At 39.4% G+C, this 16,277-nt stretch overlaps 3 protein-coding genes and 1 non-coding gene across 5 annotated transcripts; 2 read left to right on the forward strand and 2 right to left on the reverse strand.

Moving 5' to 3' along the window:
* Window positions 1-1,673: 1,673 nt before the first annotated feature.
* On the reverse strand, window positions 1,674-4,400 carry b4gat1 (beta-1,4-glucuronyltransferase 1). The gene is made up of 2 exons (XM_062444583.1): window positions 2,993-4,400; window positions 1,674-2,466 (listed from the first exon to the last, which is right to left on the reverse strand). The coding sequence occupies exons 1-2, from the start codon at window positions 4,094-4,096 to the stop codon at window positions 2,275-2,277; spliced, it is 1,296 nt and encodes a 431-aa protein (XP_062300567.1). The 5' UTR covers window positions 4,097-4,400; the 3' UTR covers window positions 1,674-2,274.
* Window positions 4,401-4,659: 259 nt separating this feature from the next.
* Window positions 4,660-4,741, forward strand: trnas-gcu (transfer RNA serine (anticodon GCU)). Its single transcript has one exon. It is a non-coding gene; the product is annotated as a tRNA-Ser (tRNA).
* A 939-nt stretch (window positions 4,742-5,680) lies between these two features.
* Window positions 5,681-9,486, reverse strand: pfdn2 (prefoldin subunit 2). Its single transcript, XM_062444640.1, has 4 exons — window positions 9,398-9,486; window positions 7,937-8,025; window positions 7,157-7,280; window positions 5,681-6,955 (listed from the first exon to the last, which is right to left on the reverse strand). Exons 1-4 carry the CDS (start codon window positions 9,476-9,478, stop codon window positions 6,764-6,766), a joined length of 486 nt encoding a protein of 161 aa, XP_062300624.1. The 5' UTR covers window positions 9,479-9,486; the 3' UTR covers window positions 5,681-6,763.
* Window positions 9,487-10,804: 1,318 nt separating this feature from the next.
* nit1 (nitrilase 1) lies at window positions 10,805-15,709 on the forward strand. Of its 2 annotated transcripts, XR_009927874.1 has the most exons (7): window positions 10,805-10,989; window positions 11,377-11,613; window positions 11,771-11,874; window positions 11,988-12,124; window positions 12,284-12,409; window positions 12,546-12,902; window positions 15,636-15,709. XR_009927874.1 is itself a non-coding variant. In XM_062444600.1 (6 exons), the coding sequence occupies exons 1-6, from the start codon at window positions 10,901-10,903 to the stop codon at window positions 12,810-12,812; spliced, it is 960 nt and encodes a 319-aa protein (XP_062300584.1). In that variant the 5' UTR covers window positions 10,805-10,900; the 3' UTR covers window positions 12,813-13,986. The 2 variants fall into 2 exon arrangements, 1 of the variants encoding a protein (XP_062300584.1); XM_062444600.1 differs by lacking the exon at window positions 15,636-15,709 and having other exon boundaries at window positions 12,546-13,986.
* The last annotated feature ends 568 nt before the right edge of the window (window positions 15,710-16,277 follow it).

Consider the following 16,277-nt stretch of genomic DNA (forward strand, 5'->3'; position numbering starts at 1 on the left):
TTGTACATACAGCTACACTATACAAGTGTGTAAGATTTGATACGGTTCTACCCACAGGGGACACTACTGTAATACTATAACATGATATTTCTACAATTCTGGTGAACATGTTCTCTACACGTTTAAGCTTGGAGCCAATGGCCCCACCTTGTGGCCATTATTGAAACACTACCATACTACCCATTGACAGCTATATGTCTTAAATGTGATATTCAATGGTAACCAAATTCAGCATAGCTGTACAGGTGGGGATGCTGAACAAGTCTGTAGCACTATCACCAGTGCTTTGGAACCAATTTTTTAGTTGTTACAAATTCCTCTGGAAGTGTTGATTAATTCGGTGTCTTTTTGTGTACTTACAAGTGTTCAAAGAGCTTTCTGATGACTGAGGATGTTGTGTTCAGTAGTTGTTACAGTGACTGTATCATATATAATACATCAAAACTGATGCATACTTATGTTATAGATCCAATAAAAGTCATCCAGTTGGTTTAATAGAAACTCCAACAATACAAATCAGGCATTATATTTCATGAACACAAAAGAAAAAATAAATACAAAAGAAAAAAAATATAAGTCAGGTAAAGACATGAGAAATAAAGAAAATAAAGCACCACACCACATCATCACACAAGATAATCTGTTGAAATGTATCTCACTCCAAAATACCAAATAAATTGATTTCATAGTGGTTCTAAAACTAAAACTCTGAAATGTGCCACCGAACACAGTTTCGTGCTACAGTTTTCTTGCTCGGGGTAGTAATAAAAAAAGAAATTCAACCAATTCCAGTTAACGGGAAAACATGTCACAATAAATATATCATAAACATTACAAGTGATGAAGGAAAGAAGTCAAATGATTTTAAACCTTACAAAATCAACAATTACATGACAATTTAACACTTAAAGTAACCAAACAACATATTTTGTATATGTATGTTTCACTAAGCAGACATGAGAAGAGTGGTAGTCCAGGTCTAATGCTGTATGTACCGGAGGGTTAAAGACTTAATGTATGATAAATAATCTGCTATCTACTCGTAGTGTTTGATACGTATTACCATAGCAATCCTTTGGACAACACAGGATGCTTTTGTTTGTGGTTTATGTTTTGATTATGCAGTATCTTAATGTCTACTCACTTACCATGCTACATATTCACCTATAGCCCACTGGCTCCATCATTTATGTCAAGAGAGGTGAAAAAAAACAACCCAAACTTGAGATAATCTAGTCGACTATCAGTGTCAAATCCTATCAGTGTTATAATACAGTAGTTCTGCACAGTGTTGGCGAAAAGGTAGTGTTGTACAATGTCTTTATATGAAGTTACCCTGTGCTTTGTTGTACTCATTACGCCTGAGTCATCTCTTCAGACAGTCTGCGGCAAGGACGAGCGCTCACAAGATAGTGAGGACTTCAGAAATGTGCTGACAGCTGTGGCACAGTGTAAAATCGCATCCCTTTGAGCACCAGACAACACTGATGTTGTGTAATCCCTGTGTTCTGCTGTAGTGTTTCTAATACTCACTTCAGCCTGCAATATAGAGATGCTGCAACTGTGCACTCAACACTCAAGTGCCTGCTGCCATCTGGTGGCCAAAGCACATTACTGACTGGCACACAATTTAATCTCTAAAAAGAAATATCTGACTATTGCGGACAGCGATTTGAGGTTTGGCACCAGGCTTGTCTTTTTAAAAGACTCAGCAACCTTTGATCAGCTGTCATAAAATACATAACCTTAAATATCATGTTAAATATAGTACAATTAGTACTTTTGTTCTTTAGGATATCTCTCTGACTGGATATGTAGGGTCTTATCTTGCAGTTGCATTTTTTGTGTCTATTCTTGTGTCTAGACAAGCCCAAAATGTCTTAAAACCTCACTTTTTGAAGTATGGGTTATGTACCTCATATGCTTTAAAACTCTGTCTAAATTTAAGCGAATAATCTGTTATGTAATGTGGTTTTGGCTACTGCTTTCAACACTGTTTCGCTAAAGTCTCGACTGCTCGTTTCTTCTTTTCGATCCTGACTAGTAGGACGTTTTCAGAAATCCCCAGAGAACATTTCAATGCTGCTCATGTTCAGAGAGGATTGGGAGGGAAAAATAGTTGGATTAGCTTAAACTCCTACTGTGCCATCACCACTAGAAATCAAAGGAAAAAAATTGGGTTCTTATGCTGACAGTAAAACGTACGTCCATGTCAGCAGAAGACTGATTTAATTGGAGACTGAAACCAGCAGGACTAGGAGTCCTCAACTTTTCTCAGCATCGTCTGTTGGAGGATGGGTATTTGGTTTTCAGGCCCTCTTTGAAGCTGCGAAACAGAACTCGGTTGTGTTTGTTCTCCTCGTCCTTCTTGGCGTGGAACTCCCCCTGGATCTTGAAGCCCCGGTGCACCAGAAAGGCTGAGCTGAGCACCGAGAACCTGTATCCGGCCACGTGGAGCTCACAGGCCTGCAGGGGGGAAAGAGACAAAAATGATGAGGATGAGAAGGCAAACATTGGAAGTGATGAGTGACAGGAGAATCAAGAAGAGATGAAATGTGGGTAAAAAAGTGTCAGGAAGAGGCCATGAGAAGAGAGGAGTTGGGCAAAGATATAGAAATGTTGCACAGGAAGGAGGGAAGAGTCTTTGAGTACAAGTTTACAAAATAATCAGGACACAGAAAAAGATGGAAAGGAGAGCTGTGACAGTCAATTAAAAGTCATGTTTTAAGCAAAATTGCAAAAAATTCACTGACTGCAGCTTCTCAAATTTGTTTTTTTAAGGGGACGGCTATATCCAGAACTGAAAGAGAAGTACATTTTTATCTTGTTATTTGGACTCAATTCAAAGTCCACTTACTATCTTTTTCCACAACTTTCAGCTATAACCTGTGGTTTTCATCTGCTTTATCACTAGAGGACCTCTTTTGTTTTTGAGTAGGGTTTCCAATGTCAGGAATGAGCTTTAATACTTAAATGTTCAAATTAAACCCACCTGGCTTATACGATTGAAGCCATATTGCTTGAAGTTCTCATCGTAGAGGGGCACAGTGTGGGGCCCGATGTAGAAAGGCTCCCAGGGGTCCACCCAGGTGAGCGTGTAGGCGACCTCCAGGGTCCCCGTCCCTCTGACATGGCTGTTAACCCACTGTGAGTAGTTAGTGGGTGCCTGACAGCGAGGACACAGCTCTTCATAAAACGGCCGCACCTCACCCACCTGGTAGAGCTGCACCAACTCCGCCTTGGAGGCCGGCATCTTCCTGGCGTGGCGGATCTCGAAAGCGGGCAGGACAAATACCTCGTCACTGGCCTGCTCGCGCTTCATGATCATGGCCAGGAACTGCTGGTGCAGGTCAGCGCTGGGCATCATGTCGATGTCGATGACCAGGATGTAGGAGGACTCTGTGCCACTTCGGGCCACGTTACGCAGAAGGTTGTTGGGGTAGGAGATGTTTCCGCTGATGGCATAGTTCTTGTATTTATCCCTGTGGGTCTCCAGTCTGGAAAACACAGAGGCACAGTCCTCAAGGCCTGCAAAGTGCTCCCGGTCCTGCTCAGGGAAACTGGCCATCTCTCCCGAGAGGCACACCAAGTGGAAGTCCACCAGGGCTTGGATCCGAGGACAGAAGAAGCTGAGTGCATAAACCAAGGCGGTGGCAAACTTGACATCTTGCCCATGTGCAAATATGGCCACAGAGAGAGGGTTCTGCCACCTTTCCAGAAGAGATTCAAGGTGATGGAGGTTGTTGATGGTTGTGTGTGATGCTAAAGCCAGGACATGGGCGCTGGGGTCGGATCCTGGTTTCTGATTAGTGGTTAAATCACTTTTGATCAAGTTCTTGTACACCCGGTACTGCCCACTGTTATCAAAGATACCCCCAGTAGACAGCGAGTACCTCAGACGCTCCTTGCGCGAGTTTTTCTCTTGGTGCCCATTTTTCTTGCCTCCAGAGCCTCCAAACAGCTCTGAGTATCGGTACCGCTGCTGCTTACCGTGAAACTTGGATAGGAAGGACAAGTATATGAGCTGCAGCAGCGCCACTATCAGCAGAGCACTCAGCACCACTTTGAAGGCGGAACATTTCTTGGAGAGATGCATACCAGAGCAACAGCAAACCGGACGAATACTGTACACAAAGCAGGTCCAAAGACTGGAGCAGGCTGCTGTTTCCTTTTGAGGGCTATTTCTGTCCGAGCGTCCCAGCTAACATTACCTACATTGCTACCTAAATGCTGCTAGCACTGCAGCCCTATACGGCTGGAAACACAACGAATACTTGACGCCATATTATCCTTTTTTAGTGGCAGTGCCGCCCCCAGATTTTCATATGGCCGTCGACAGCACGGATACACAGGCGAAAGTGCTCCAGTATCAGATCTCTCCATCCAAACACAGCTCAGTTGTTGCTGCTCTGCTGCTGCGACAGCGGCGCATGTCGATGCGTAATAACCGTAATGTCGGGAGTAAAGGCGCCGCTGAATGTGGTGCTGCGGCGTTAGTAGCAGCTAGCTGAACTAGTATCAACCACCGTTCAGGGGTTAGAGAAGAGGGACGTTTTTATTAGGCGTAAGTGTGAATGCGATGTTTTTACAGATAGTGACAGTGATAATAATAAAGTTACTCCTATAAAAAAATTATTGCTATGTATATGGAGTCCATAGGACGAGGTGGCCGAGTGGTTAAGGCGATGGACTGCTAATCCATTGTGCTCTGCACGCGTGGGTTCGAATCCCATCCTCGTCGGGTATTCACTTTTCATTGTTTTGGGTTGGTAGATGATTTGTTTCTCCAATAGTTAAACAGTCAATCTAGATACTCTATAACAGGATCTTATTTGGCTTGTCCTTTTTAATAAATACCATATTCACATGCAACTTTTCTACAGATGCCCCTTTATAGACAGACAGACAGACAGACAGATAGACAGACAGACAGACAGACAGACAGATAGACAGACAGACAATCTCTCTCATGATTTCTATGCCGAGCTGAGGCAGTTCAGGAGCATGTTCAGCCACAGACTCATCCAGTCATGTGCCTCAAAGCACTTGTTGGGGGGGGTCTTTTATACCGTCAGCCATCAGACTACTACACCACAGCTCCCAGTGCATCCCACTCTCACCATAAAGACTGATGCTGTTCTTACTATGTTAATCCCAGGAACATCGCACACGTATATAAATTAAAGACAGCTAATTAAGAGTCTGAGTGGTGCCCAAGGGATACTTACTGCTCCCGCTATAATACACTGAGGGATTTTATGCTGTTATCTTTATTAGAATTAAAACATCCATATGTTATGTTGGGTGACTTACATTAATACTTAATTACATTAATGTTCATTCCCTGTGTTCATTCCCCACCTGTGAATGTGAATTATGCCTATTGTTGAAGTCTGTTAGAGGCTGTGATGGTAGGAAAATATCCATTAGATCTTAATTTTTCATTAATTCATGCACATGGAAAAATCTGTGAGAAAAGAAAAATGGAAATTGATCAATCCCAAATTGATTGGACTGCATTATTGCTTACAGTCAACATGTACCATTGTTAAAAGACTTATACCAAACACATTATGGGTTTAAACTTCTCCAAAAAGTTACAGATTGGTGGGTTGAAAACAGCTGGTGTATGTTAAGCGTTATGTACTATAATAAAGATCAGAGACATCACACAACAAAGCACAATTGTGACATTCTTTAATTGATGACCATTAACAAAAACAAACATTTTTGTCTTTACAACTACATGAACAGTGTGGACAGCGCACCTCAGGTCCTAGGAGGCATTTCCTCAGTTTAGACTGTGTTAACAAATTAATTCCAAACTAATTTAACAGGATTCATGGTGTGTTTTTCAGTGACAGGCTTTTATCATTAGCTCACTTGTCAGGTCACAGCTTGTACTTTAGTAAACACTGGACACAGAAGACCTTACATCATCCATTATGAATACAGACCAGCAGCTTTTCAACGCATGGCCAATACGTGAAGACAGTTTTCTGAGTCGTGCGTAAAAAGCTGAGAAGATTCATTTTGATCAATAGTGACAGGTTTACAGTATAATCTCTTGTTCATGCTCAAGACACGCGTTGTCAAAATGCCTTCCAGGACCTGTTCTGTCTTGGCAAGGGTGACTTTTTTTTATGCGGCTTAAACCTATTTTAGGGCCCCTAAGAAATCAGCATTTATTTTTCCTAAAGCTGTCAATCGTTCCTCAAGTCGTCCAAAATCTGAAGTTTAAAAAAAAATTGCAAAGGCATGTTCACTTAATAATAATGCACTTTGATTTAGTTATTTATTTACTGTGTGCAGGTTTTAAGCGTTTGAAATGTTACATTTTCCCTTATATGGGAATAACAAACACATTTCCTACAAATATTTTAGTTGGTGTGATCATGTGTAAACAGGTTGAGACGAACAAATCATCCAGAGGCTTGAACACAACTCCTGAATATATGTCAAAATATTTCAACAATTAACATTTAAAAAACAAAACAATAATCAGCTTTACTGTAAGGCAGACGCATGACTAACACCTTCCATTTTTGGACACACCAGCTTCTAACACAAAGAACCCAATCTTATTTTTTTTCTGATACAAATTATTTCAACACTAAATGCTTCGTGTTGAGCAGAAATGTGCAAAGTCATCGTGTGAAGAGTGATCCTTTTTTTTTTTTTTTTAAACCTAGATTTTGTGACACCAACTGTAATTTCAATGCAGAAATCTTAGAGCCCCGCTGTCGCTCTCTATCATTACAGACTACGACACTAAAACGCCCGCTCCGCTTTTGGACCCGCCTCCTTCGCTGTCCCTGGAGGACGCAGCTGACTGGCCTTGTGCCTCTCCTTCGCCTTCGCCCACCAACCGGATGTTGTAGCGTTCCCTGTACTCTGTGAGTTCCCGCCCTTTCGTCTGCATCTGTGTGTTGATGGACTCGATAATTTTTGTGATCTGTGGAGGACAGAAGAGAAAAAAAAGGAGTGTGAGATTTATAGTTCTTAAAGGAAAATGAAAGTTTTAAATTAATAGATATTGAAAGAAAGCACTTATTACTGATATAAGGTTTTAACAGTTAAATCCTTAATATTCAAAGTTTGTTTTAAGAAAATTATAATGCATACATTTATTTATTTTCCTTTATTCATCCGTTACCTGTTCTTTGTTGGTTTCCAGCGCCGGTAGAACTTCTTTTACCGTCCTCTCCACCAACACTCCTCCAACTAGACGAAAGCATTTCCTCGAAGGATCCACTTCCTTCAGGGTGTCAATTACTAAGCTGGATGGGAAAAAAAGTCAGAATTATTCCATACAGACCTCTAAGGATAGGCACATTTCATTTGTATATCACCTATCAAACATAGATTTCAAAGTGCTTTACATTAGGCAGAGAAATGCATTAAAATTATATTTAAAAATGGCAAAATAGCCAAATAATTTATAGAATAAAATTATATTATTATGTAAGTTATGGCCTGCGGTTGTTACACGGTTTATAAAACAGTAGCAGCACTTTAAAATCAATTCTATAATTAACTTTAAAAAAGTGGAAACAACATGTGCTCAGTTCCCCTGGTTCTTGTGAAAGCTCTGGCCGCAGGGTACAAATACATGAAGTTGTCAAACTGTCTTTTTTGGGGAAGATCAGACAAGAGAGAGTACAGTAGTGCAACGCTCCAGAAGAGGTACGCATGAATGAGCTGAGTAATGTGTAAAATATCTACTAAGCCGGTCACTTGTCTGTAGTTCAAAAACCAACTCTAACTTATGATCTCTGGAGTTTAAAGTACTCAGAAGGTAGGATACACTGTGAATAAGAAGTGGGATACATACATACTGGCAGTACAGACTATAATAAAGGTTTAGACTGTCGACCTATTATGAAATGAAGAGACGTTAGATTTGGGCATCGAGGTGTGAACGTGAGTAACTGACCTGTGCTCGTTGATCTCCATCTCTAACTCTGCAGATTTAGAGGCCATACTGCGCTGCTCCTGACGCATCCTCTGAAATGTTGCCACGACCTGTCACACAAACACATACATACACATTTATGTCATACAACACACATATTTTTACTATGAATCAATACTGTAGGACTGGAACAATACAGATGTTGATATCAAACTATTGATTTAATCATGGAGTGATATGATCTTTCTTTTTTTTTTGATAGGGCTCCACATGCAGAATTATGACATAAGTTCCCATCATGTGAATAGAAGCATTGAACTGCATAAAACGCCACCACTACTCCACATCTAAATGATTAGATTTTTACACAAATGTATTTTGAAAGTCAAATTAATATTATTGTCGCATTAAATCGAAGAAATTTTTTGTTTATTGGCTGTGAGCAAGTCCATAGAAATAGTCATATTGTCTAGCTCTGGGTGCAAAAAAGATTGATAGCAGGTAATGTTTGATGGGAGACGTTTCAATACTACTTGGTATCCATTTATTTCAGTCAGTACCTTAAATGGTATCGAGTACAGATACCCAGCCCTGAAGATAAAGATAAAGTAAAGCAGTGAGTCTCTGCAAATGAGAAGCTGGAGTTTGTGCTTGAGAATTAAACTGATCAAAATGTTTGGCCAATTATTTTTCTGTCAATCATTTTAGCTCTAAAAAAGTACTGTGCCTATAGTTGATGGCCACACATTTTTAAACTACTGATCAATTAATCAAGTACAGATAAAGTAAATCTCAAACCTGATTTCTGATAATTAAAATGGTTATTTGACAGGTTATTACATATTAAATATTTAATCATAGGCAGCCATACTGTGCTGCTGAATGATTTTCTGCTAACTGAACATATTTGTATTTATTTATTCATCTTAATGCACAAAATAATGCTGGAAATAAACTCTAATTTCTCAATTTTAATTACAGTTCTGAGGTTTTTTACTTGATGCTGTCTAAAAGCTTGGTAGATGTACGATTTTAAATACAAAATCATACAACCAGCTCATGAAATATAAATAAATATATCCAAATGGACATGAAGTAGTTACATGAAGTGAGCTCTACTGTCTTGAAGAGGCTCTGGGTGGTCTTCAGTGATAAAAATAGCCTATCTTACACCTTCCCAAAAGGGACGTATACTAAATTAAATGCACTATAACTTTTATTAATCAGGTTTCCATGAGCATAACCCTGTGACTAAACATTTAAACTTTAAAATAGCATAAAACACCCCCATCTGAGTGTTTGTGCTGTGCTCATTTCTGGTGATAAAAGCACAATGTGAGCCTGATGATGGCGATAGGGAAGCTAACGTTAGCATCGGCTAGCTGGGGCTCAGACTGCCGGCTTTAGCGACTCAACACACGGCTAAACAACAACCAGAAACACCGGAGAGATTAAACCACACATGGCTGGAGGTGATGGTACCTGTTCGGCCGAGGGACCGGACTGTTTTCCTCCGGAGCTGCTGCTGGATTTGCTACCCGTGCTGCCACTGTTGGCTGCCATCTTGGAAGGGTGTAGCTGAGAAGGACCTCGGGCAGGATGTGCAGAGCTGTCTGCTGTGAGTGCCTGTGTGGAAATGTATACTCTGTCCAGCAGGTGGCGGTGGTGTGCTTTAATGCTGGTTTCTATCATCTGTTATGCAGCAGAGAATTAGGAATGAGCCAGTTTATTATACAGGCTATGTACATTATTTAGAAAATATAGAGTTTAGGATGAGATAAGATGTATTTCAAAACTAATCATTATTTTAAGATAAGTCATTATTTTTAGATAGTTTCTCATTTTTGTTGAGTTACTAAGTCATTATTTGAGATAAGTCATTATTTTGAGTTACTAAGTTATTATTTTGAGACACTTAGTCAGTATTTTGAGTTACTAAGTCATATTGAGAAAGTTTCTCATTATTATTCTCATTTTCATCGAGGTTGGCAGAAATGGGCTTCCACAGTATCTTTATTGATCCCCCTTTGGAAGAAATTCAAATTGACACAAGCAGTACAGTTGGAAAAAAAGTAGCAGTGTAAGGGTGAAACTGATAAAATAAATAAAGTAAAATACAATATACAGTAAACAATCTCTTTGTAAATAAATCTGCAATATATAAATGTGCAATACGCTGAAGTTCCTGAGATTATATGTGTGCAGTGCTCATAGGATTTACATAGTAAGGACAGCATCAGTCTCTTTTAGTGGGATTGGGAGGTATTCTCCAGTCCTATGTCAGGTGTGTCCATTAATTATCAGGACTTATTGTTCAATACACTCGTGAGTAATAAAACAAGGCATTCATTTGGGCTTCTGCCATACAGTCAATAAAGTCCTGCTCACATTGGCAATGAAGGAAATTAAAGAGCGGAAACAAACTTGCCAAACAAGCACTTAGGAAAGGAAACACAGACATTGCATATAAAAAATCAGAGGGGAGAAAACATTGTGTGGAAAATATCTATAAAGAGTCAAAACAGCACTGGGATCAGGAAATAAGTGGGAGACATTTACTGTTCAAAATAGAGAAGGTAGCGTCAGAAACAGGACAGGAAACGTAAAAGACAGCAATCCATACAGCACACTTTAAGCATCCAAGCAGGTCATTTGGTCATTTTATCATTAAATTATCATAAACATCAAAAATATAGGACATACTGTACGAAATGGAAAAAATAGGGGTAACAGGACAAGATTAAAGAACATACTAGAGTGGAGAGAGCTGATAGAAAAAGTGAGACAATCTGGACACTGTAGGAGTTAATTAATTCCACTAGATGGCAGTAATGCAACAATATCACCAGTGATTTAACATTAAATTAGAAGAAGAAGAAGAAGAAGAAAGAAGCCTGATCCTTCCTGCTGCACAGAAAACACTGAACCAAATGTTAATATGACACTAACGTTGACCAAACAAGGGAGGTGACGCTGTCTGGACCAATGTTCACGTTCAGGTGCATTTTGGGAACATCTACAAAGTATTTGACCTCTCTCTCAGCTCGGAAATACAACATCAAGCTGCAGATCAGGTATGTTTTATTCTTCTGTCACTTTACATTTAATCCTCTAAACACATGATATAATACAAAATCTTATATTGTGGTATTTAAATCATTTTTGACAGTGAAGTCCTCCAAACATATTTTTTTAGAGATCTAGATCTAGAGTTCTTTTAAAATCAGAAAATGTCTCTATATTCATGTAAGATCACCATGGGTGCAAAGTTATACAATATTATAGAAAGTAAGTTTAGTATAGTGTATTTTCTCCTCAATGAAGCCACAACTTCAATATTCAGTGAAAATGATCCTACTACTATTTTACTAGTGCAGTTAATAATCAACTATAGCTGACTTTACATGTTTTTTTGGCTCTGGAGTGGATATTCAGTAATAATAACCCTTTTCTCTGTGCAGGATGTCCTCTTTACCTCACTACCCGCTGGCTGCAGTGTGTCAGGTGACGGCCACTCCGGACAAAGAGGCCAACTTCTCTGCTTGTAAAGAGTTAGTGGAGAAAGCAAAGCAGCGAGGGGCGAGCATGGTGTTCCTGCCTGAGGGATTCGACTACATCGGGTCCAGTCGAGAGGAGACTCTGTCGCTGTCTGAGAGCCTGACAGGAGACACGATGTCTCGATACACTCAGCTGGCCAGGTAGACGAAGTGTTTTCTGTTGAATGTAGGGCAGAGAATCCTGAATTTTGCCTCCTGCTTCAGTTTCGCTTAAGGCAAAATGCATGCATGCTGTGTGAAGAAGATTTTTTAATCTCTAGAGAATTTCTGCAGCAATTTTAACATCTCTGTCTTCCAGGAAGTTGGAGGTGTGGCTGTCTCTTGGAGGATTTCATGAAAGAGGACACGACTGGGAGTCTGACCAACGAATCTACAACAGTCACGTTATAATTAACAATAAAGGTACTGTTCTTTCAACTCTTTTCTTTACACTCTCCTAAAATTAAACCCAATTAATTAAAACGTTTTCTACGTTGATGATTCCCTGCACTCACACACTGTCATTACACCTACAGGTGACATCGTTTCAGTCTACAGGAAGTCCCATCTGTTTGACGTGGAGCTGCCAGAAAAAGGTGTATCCCTCAAAGAAAGTGCCTTCACCATCCCCGGACCGTCACTAGTGTCTCCGGTTCAAACTCCAATTGGAAAGGTATCATTTTGTGAGACATATATATCAATGTAGAACAAGAAACAAACATTTATTGGGCATGTTTTAGATTCAGTTTTGGCTTTCAGGATGTCAAAAATCCACCTGTTTTATTGTTGTCTTCATTATGATTGTTATGATATATTGTTATTGTTGCCTTAGGTCGGTCTGGGCATCTGCTATGATCTAAGATTCCCCGAGTTATCAATGGCTCTGCAGAGGCATGAAGCAGAGATCCTGACATACCCATCAGCCTTCACGGTAGCAACAGGAACCGCTCACTGGGAGGTAGGACGAGTCACGACGAGGCAGTTTGTGTCATTATTCAGATTAATTAGTGCATTGTATATTTGTTTACTGTAAGATACAAAACCACTGAAGCCCAACTTTGATATAAAGGTGTTATAAATGCACACATTCCCAGGTGTTACTCCGTGCACGAGCTATCGAGACCCAGTCCTTCATCCTGGCTGCGGCGCAGGTCGGACGACACCACGAGAAGCGTTCGTCGTACGGTCACGCCCTGGCGGTGGACCCCTGGGGCGAGGTGCTGGGCGACTGTGGAGGAGAGAACCCGGGCATGGTGCTGGTGGAGATAAACCTGGAGAAAGTGAGCAGCACCAGGAGGAACATGCCGGTACAGCAGCATCGCAGAGACTCGAGTTTCTATCACAGTCTGGAGAAGACTTAAAGTGAAGTGAAAAGTTCAAACTGTTTATCACTGACAGGAAAACTGTCTGAATACAGAAGACAAACTGAATACAGATGACTGGCTAATAAGGTATTGAATCTTTGATGTTGGATTTAATTCTTATATATTTCATGATGAACAGATTACAAGTTTGTAAGGCTGAAAAAGGAGAAACAAAAGCATCAAAATCATTCTCAGCTTGTTTGGAAGCATAAATAAAATAAAGCTTTTATTGAAAAAAATATGGAGGTTTAATCATGGAGTTATGCTCAGTAAGAGTTATGTGAACTGCTGATTATTAGCAACAGTTACATTTGCTCATAATCTCATTTCCAAATCAGATCAGAACTTCAGCTCAAGTGATTTTACTCACATTGGTCAACAGGTGGTGCTGTTGGGTAGTGAGAACAGAAGAGGAAGAAAGTGGAGGAAATGCTTTGATGTTTAATGTAGTAAAATATTGCTATTCTAGTTTAATTCCTGATATGCATCAATCTATGAAAATGAATGTTTGTTTGTTGTTGTGCTGAAAGATAAAAAACTCATCATCAAAACTTCACTATTTGTTTTGCACAGTTGTTTTTAGTCTTTATATTGGAGAACAGAAACTCATTAAACGTGAATAAAAAGGCTCTGCACACCCACACAGGTGTTTTTAATGATGCTGTCTGATTAGATATATGGAAGATAGATGGAAGGAGGGTGGAGCTACGATGGAAGTTAGAGAGTCTCAACAAAATCTATGGATTTATAAACGGTGAAACAAATGAAAATATCAATCATCAATCACAGTTTGTACACACCCCCAGTCCTGAGAGGAAGTCAGACAACTTAATTGAAAACACCTGAGTAGATTTATAAGCACAGATCTCAAAGACATTTATGGTTATGGATAAATAAATTACATTCATATATGTAAATGGGGGAAAAAACACTAAAACTTTCTTTTCTTCTGCGGCATTAAAGAGTTAAAACTAAAACTGTGAAAAACCACAGAGTAAACAAATACTCATATTTAATGAGGAAGTTCTTCCTGTTATCTTAGTTCCTAATATATAGATTTATGTATTCATCTCTTTCATTATCATTAAAATAAAAATGGTTAATTATAATCAGTTACTTTGATTATTAAAGTAAAATAATGTCACAAACACTGGAGTATGGCTGCAACTAACAATTTTCAATCAATCAATTGATTCATCTCTAAAATATCAGAAAATTGTCAAATTGTCCTGGAACTTCCTGGATTCCCTCAAATTTCCTGAGCAAGCAAATTGTGTAAGCAGCAGTTTGATAAAAAGCATAAATATTAAATGTAGTGTCAGACTGAGAAATGACTGTCCACTTCCTCATGTCACAGTATCATGCACCTCTTCTTTCCGTGAATTAAAAAAATAGCTCTGGTGTGAATGTGGTGACCACACACAAAAACAACACATATTATTTACTGTATGTGTAAAGAGGAAGTGGTACACATGGTGTGTTTCTCTAACGCTGATCAGCAGTGGTTTGGTTTGTTCCCACTCAGACTTGTTGCTTAGTGTGTGTAGCACAATGGGCCAAAATAGTTTACTTTTATATTTTATTTTTGATTTATTTCCCCCTTTATGTATTTATAATTCCTATAAAAAAACGTACACACAAAATTAAATGCATGAACAGAGAAAATAGTGCAGGTAAATTATAGTAAGCATAAGCAGCATTTTTAGTCACCAGACGTTTGTACCATGGCTGTTTTTAGAAATGAGTCGTGACATTGGCTTCTGTTTGAATATGTGATGTTTGCTCAGATTAACAAACCACAATAACAGTCAAGCTAACCATGATGAAGTTATGTAGGCAGACAGCAACACTGTGATGTTGGAGGTTCATTCTACAAGGGAAGCCCAACATTTTGGGTAAAGAATTGAAAATTCAGACCAAAGATGGATGTGTTGAGTTCAAATGTGGATTGGCATTGAACTTGGTTGGGCTATTAATGCTGTAAATGACAAATAATGGAGATTATGTGAATATACTGTTTCTGAATAATGAGGCTGATATAATACCGATATAATTTGTTTTCTGTAATCGAAAAAAATAATGTTCAACATTTTTCTTATTGATGGGTTAAGATGAATATGTTAACGCAAATTCATTTTAACATTACAAAGTACGTTGAGTCTCAAATAGACCTCTTCCTGGTGTGTGTGTGCGTGTGTGTGTGTGTGTGTGTGTGTGTGTGTCTGTGTCTGTGTGTCTGTGTGTTGCAAAATATGATTTCAGTACATTTAGAAATAAATTAAAAATGTGCGAGTTAACTCATGACAATCATCGCGATTGAATATTTTAATTGATTGACAGCCCTAGTTCTAAGCTATCATATCACTATTGTTCTTTGGAGGCAACACATTTGTTAGTCGGGGCTTCTATACATAGACACAACATATATCTCACCACAATGCAGGCACTGTTGTTGCAAGAGCACTGAGCGTGTGCTGTAAAACATGCACACATGTTAAGTATGTATATGAAGTGATTAAATAAAATTGTTTTAAGGTTCATGGATGTGAAATACATACTTATTGTGTATATAACATTTTAATGCAATATTTTCCAGGGCCAAATCTTTGGACAAGACACAAGCTAAGATATTTCTGCAGTGGCCAGGAAGTGCAAAGGTGTCAAAGTTTGCTGAGGTTAAACGAACTGAGGTGGTCTGAACTCTGCACGAAAGGGAAGGAAACACAGGGAGGGTTAGTTTAGAACAAGTTTGAGGGAAAAATCATATCTAGTAGTCATATTTTATGTAACCTCTCTCTTTCTGCTGCATTATTATTGAAGCAAAGTAGAAACATTTGTCAGACTGGGAGCAGCTGAGTGACAGAGTGTCAGTGCTGGATGTGAGGATGAGGTCCACTTTGATCTGTGTGCTGGGATTATTCTGTAAGTACATTACTGACTTTGTTTGCATGGCACAGATTAAAGAACATGTTCCTGATTAGTCACAATTACAGAGTATCACTGGTTTCATCAGTTTCACAAATACTGTACTGCACCATGCATGTATAATGTTTAAGGTGTTAGGTATATAGGTTTTGAATTTCATGGTTTCTTATTTTAAAGCGTTTTTCCTTTTATCTCTTACCTCCCTTCTTAGTACTACAGTTGTTAGGGTGAGTGAACCCAAGGCGGGAACACTGAGGCAGAAGGCTCTGACTGGTTTTGAAAGAGTTTTATTGCAGGGAGGTAGCTGGGAGACTGGGGCAGGAGCTGAAAACCAGGGGCTGAGACTGTGGTGTGAAGCTGGAGTCAGACCTCTCAAGTCTCACGCATTGACTGTGAGGCGAGACACACGCATTTCAAGCAGTTCACACGCTCACACCTGACATTTCTCACACTGAGAAATGATAGATCCCACCGCAATGAAATGAATATATAATGTATGGACGGGCGAGGCGTAGGCACATTTTTCTGCTGAGTTCA

Source organism: Scomber scombrus, chromosome 23 (genome assembly GCF_963691925.1).
Source record: "Scomber scombrus chromosome 23, fScoSco1.1, whole genome shotgun sequence".
Taxonomy (NCBI): Eukaryota; Metazoa; Chordata; class Actinopteri; order Scombriformes; family Scombridae; genus Scomber; species Scomber scombrus.

Bases quoted from the DNA above. Each gene is read 5' to 3' on its own strand.
- b4gat1 (XM_062444583.1), bottom strand. From the start codon at position 4,096: ATGCATCTCTCCAAGAAATGTTCCGCCTTCAAAGTGGTGCTGAGTGCT. The intron at 2,467-2,992 runs GTGGGTTTAATT...TCCCCCCTGCAG, and splicing joins GCTTCAATCGTATAAGCCAG to GCCTGTGAGCTCCACGTGGC.
- pfdn2 (XM_062444640.1), bottom strand. From the start codon at position 9,478: ATGGCAGCCAACAGTGGCAGCACGGGTAGCAAATCCAGCAGCAGCTCC. The intron at 8,026-9,397 runs GTACCATCACCT...TTTGTGTGACAG, and splicing joins CCGGTCCCTCGGCCGAACAG to GTCGTGGCAACATTTCAGAG. The intron at 7,281-7,936 runs GTCAGTTACTCA...TTTCCCATCCAG, and splicing joins ATGGAGATCAACGAGCACAG to CTTAGTAATTGACACCCTGA.
- nit1 (XM_062444600.1), top strand. From the start codon at position 10,901: ATGTTCACGTTCAGGTGCATTTTGGGAACATCTACAAAGTATTTGACC. The intron at 11,614-11,770 runs GTAGACGAAGTG...TCTGTCTTCCAG, and splicing joins CGATACACTCAGCTGGCCAG to GAAGTTGGAGGTGTGGCTGT. The intron at 12,125-12,283 runs GTATCATTTTGT...TTGTTGCCTTAG, and splicing joins TTCAAACTCCAATTGGAAAG to GTCGGTCTGGGCATCTGCTA.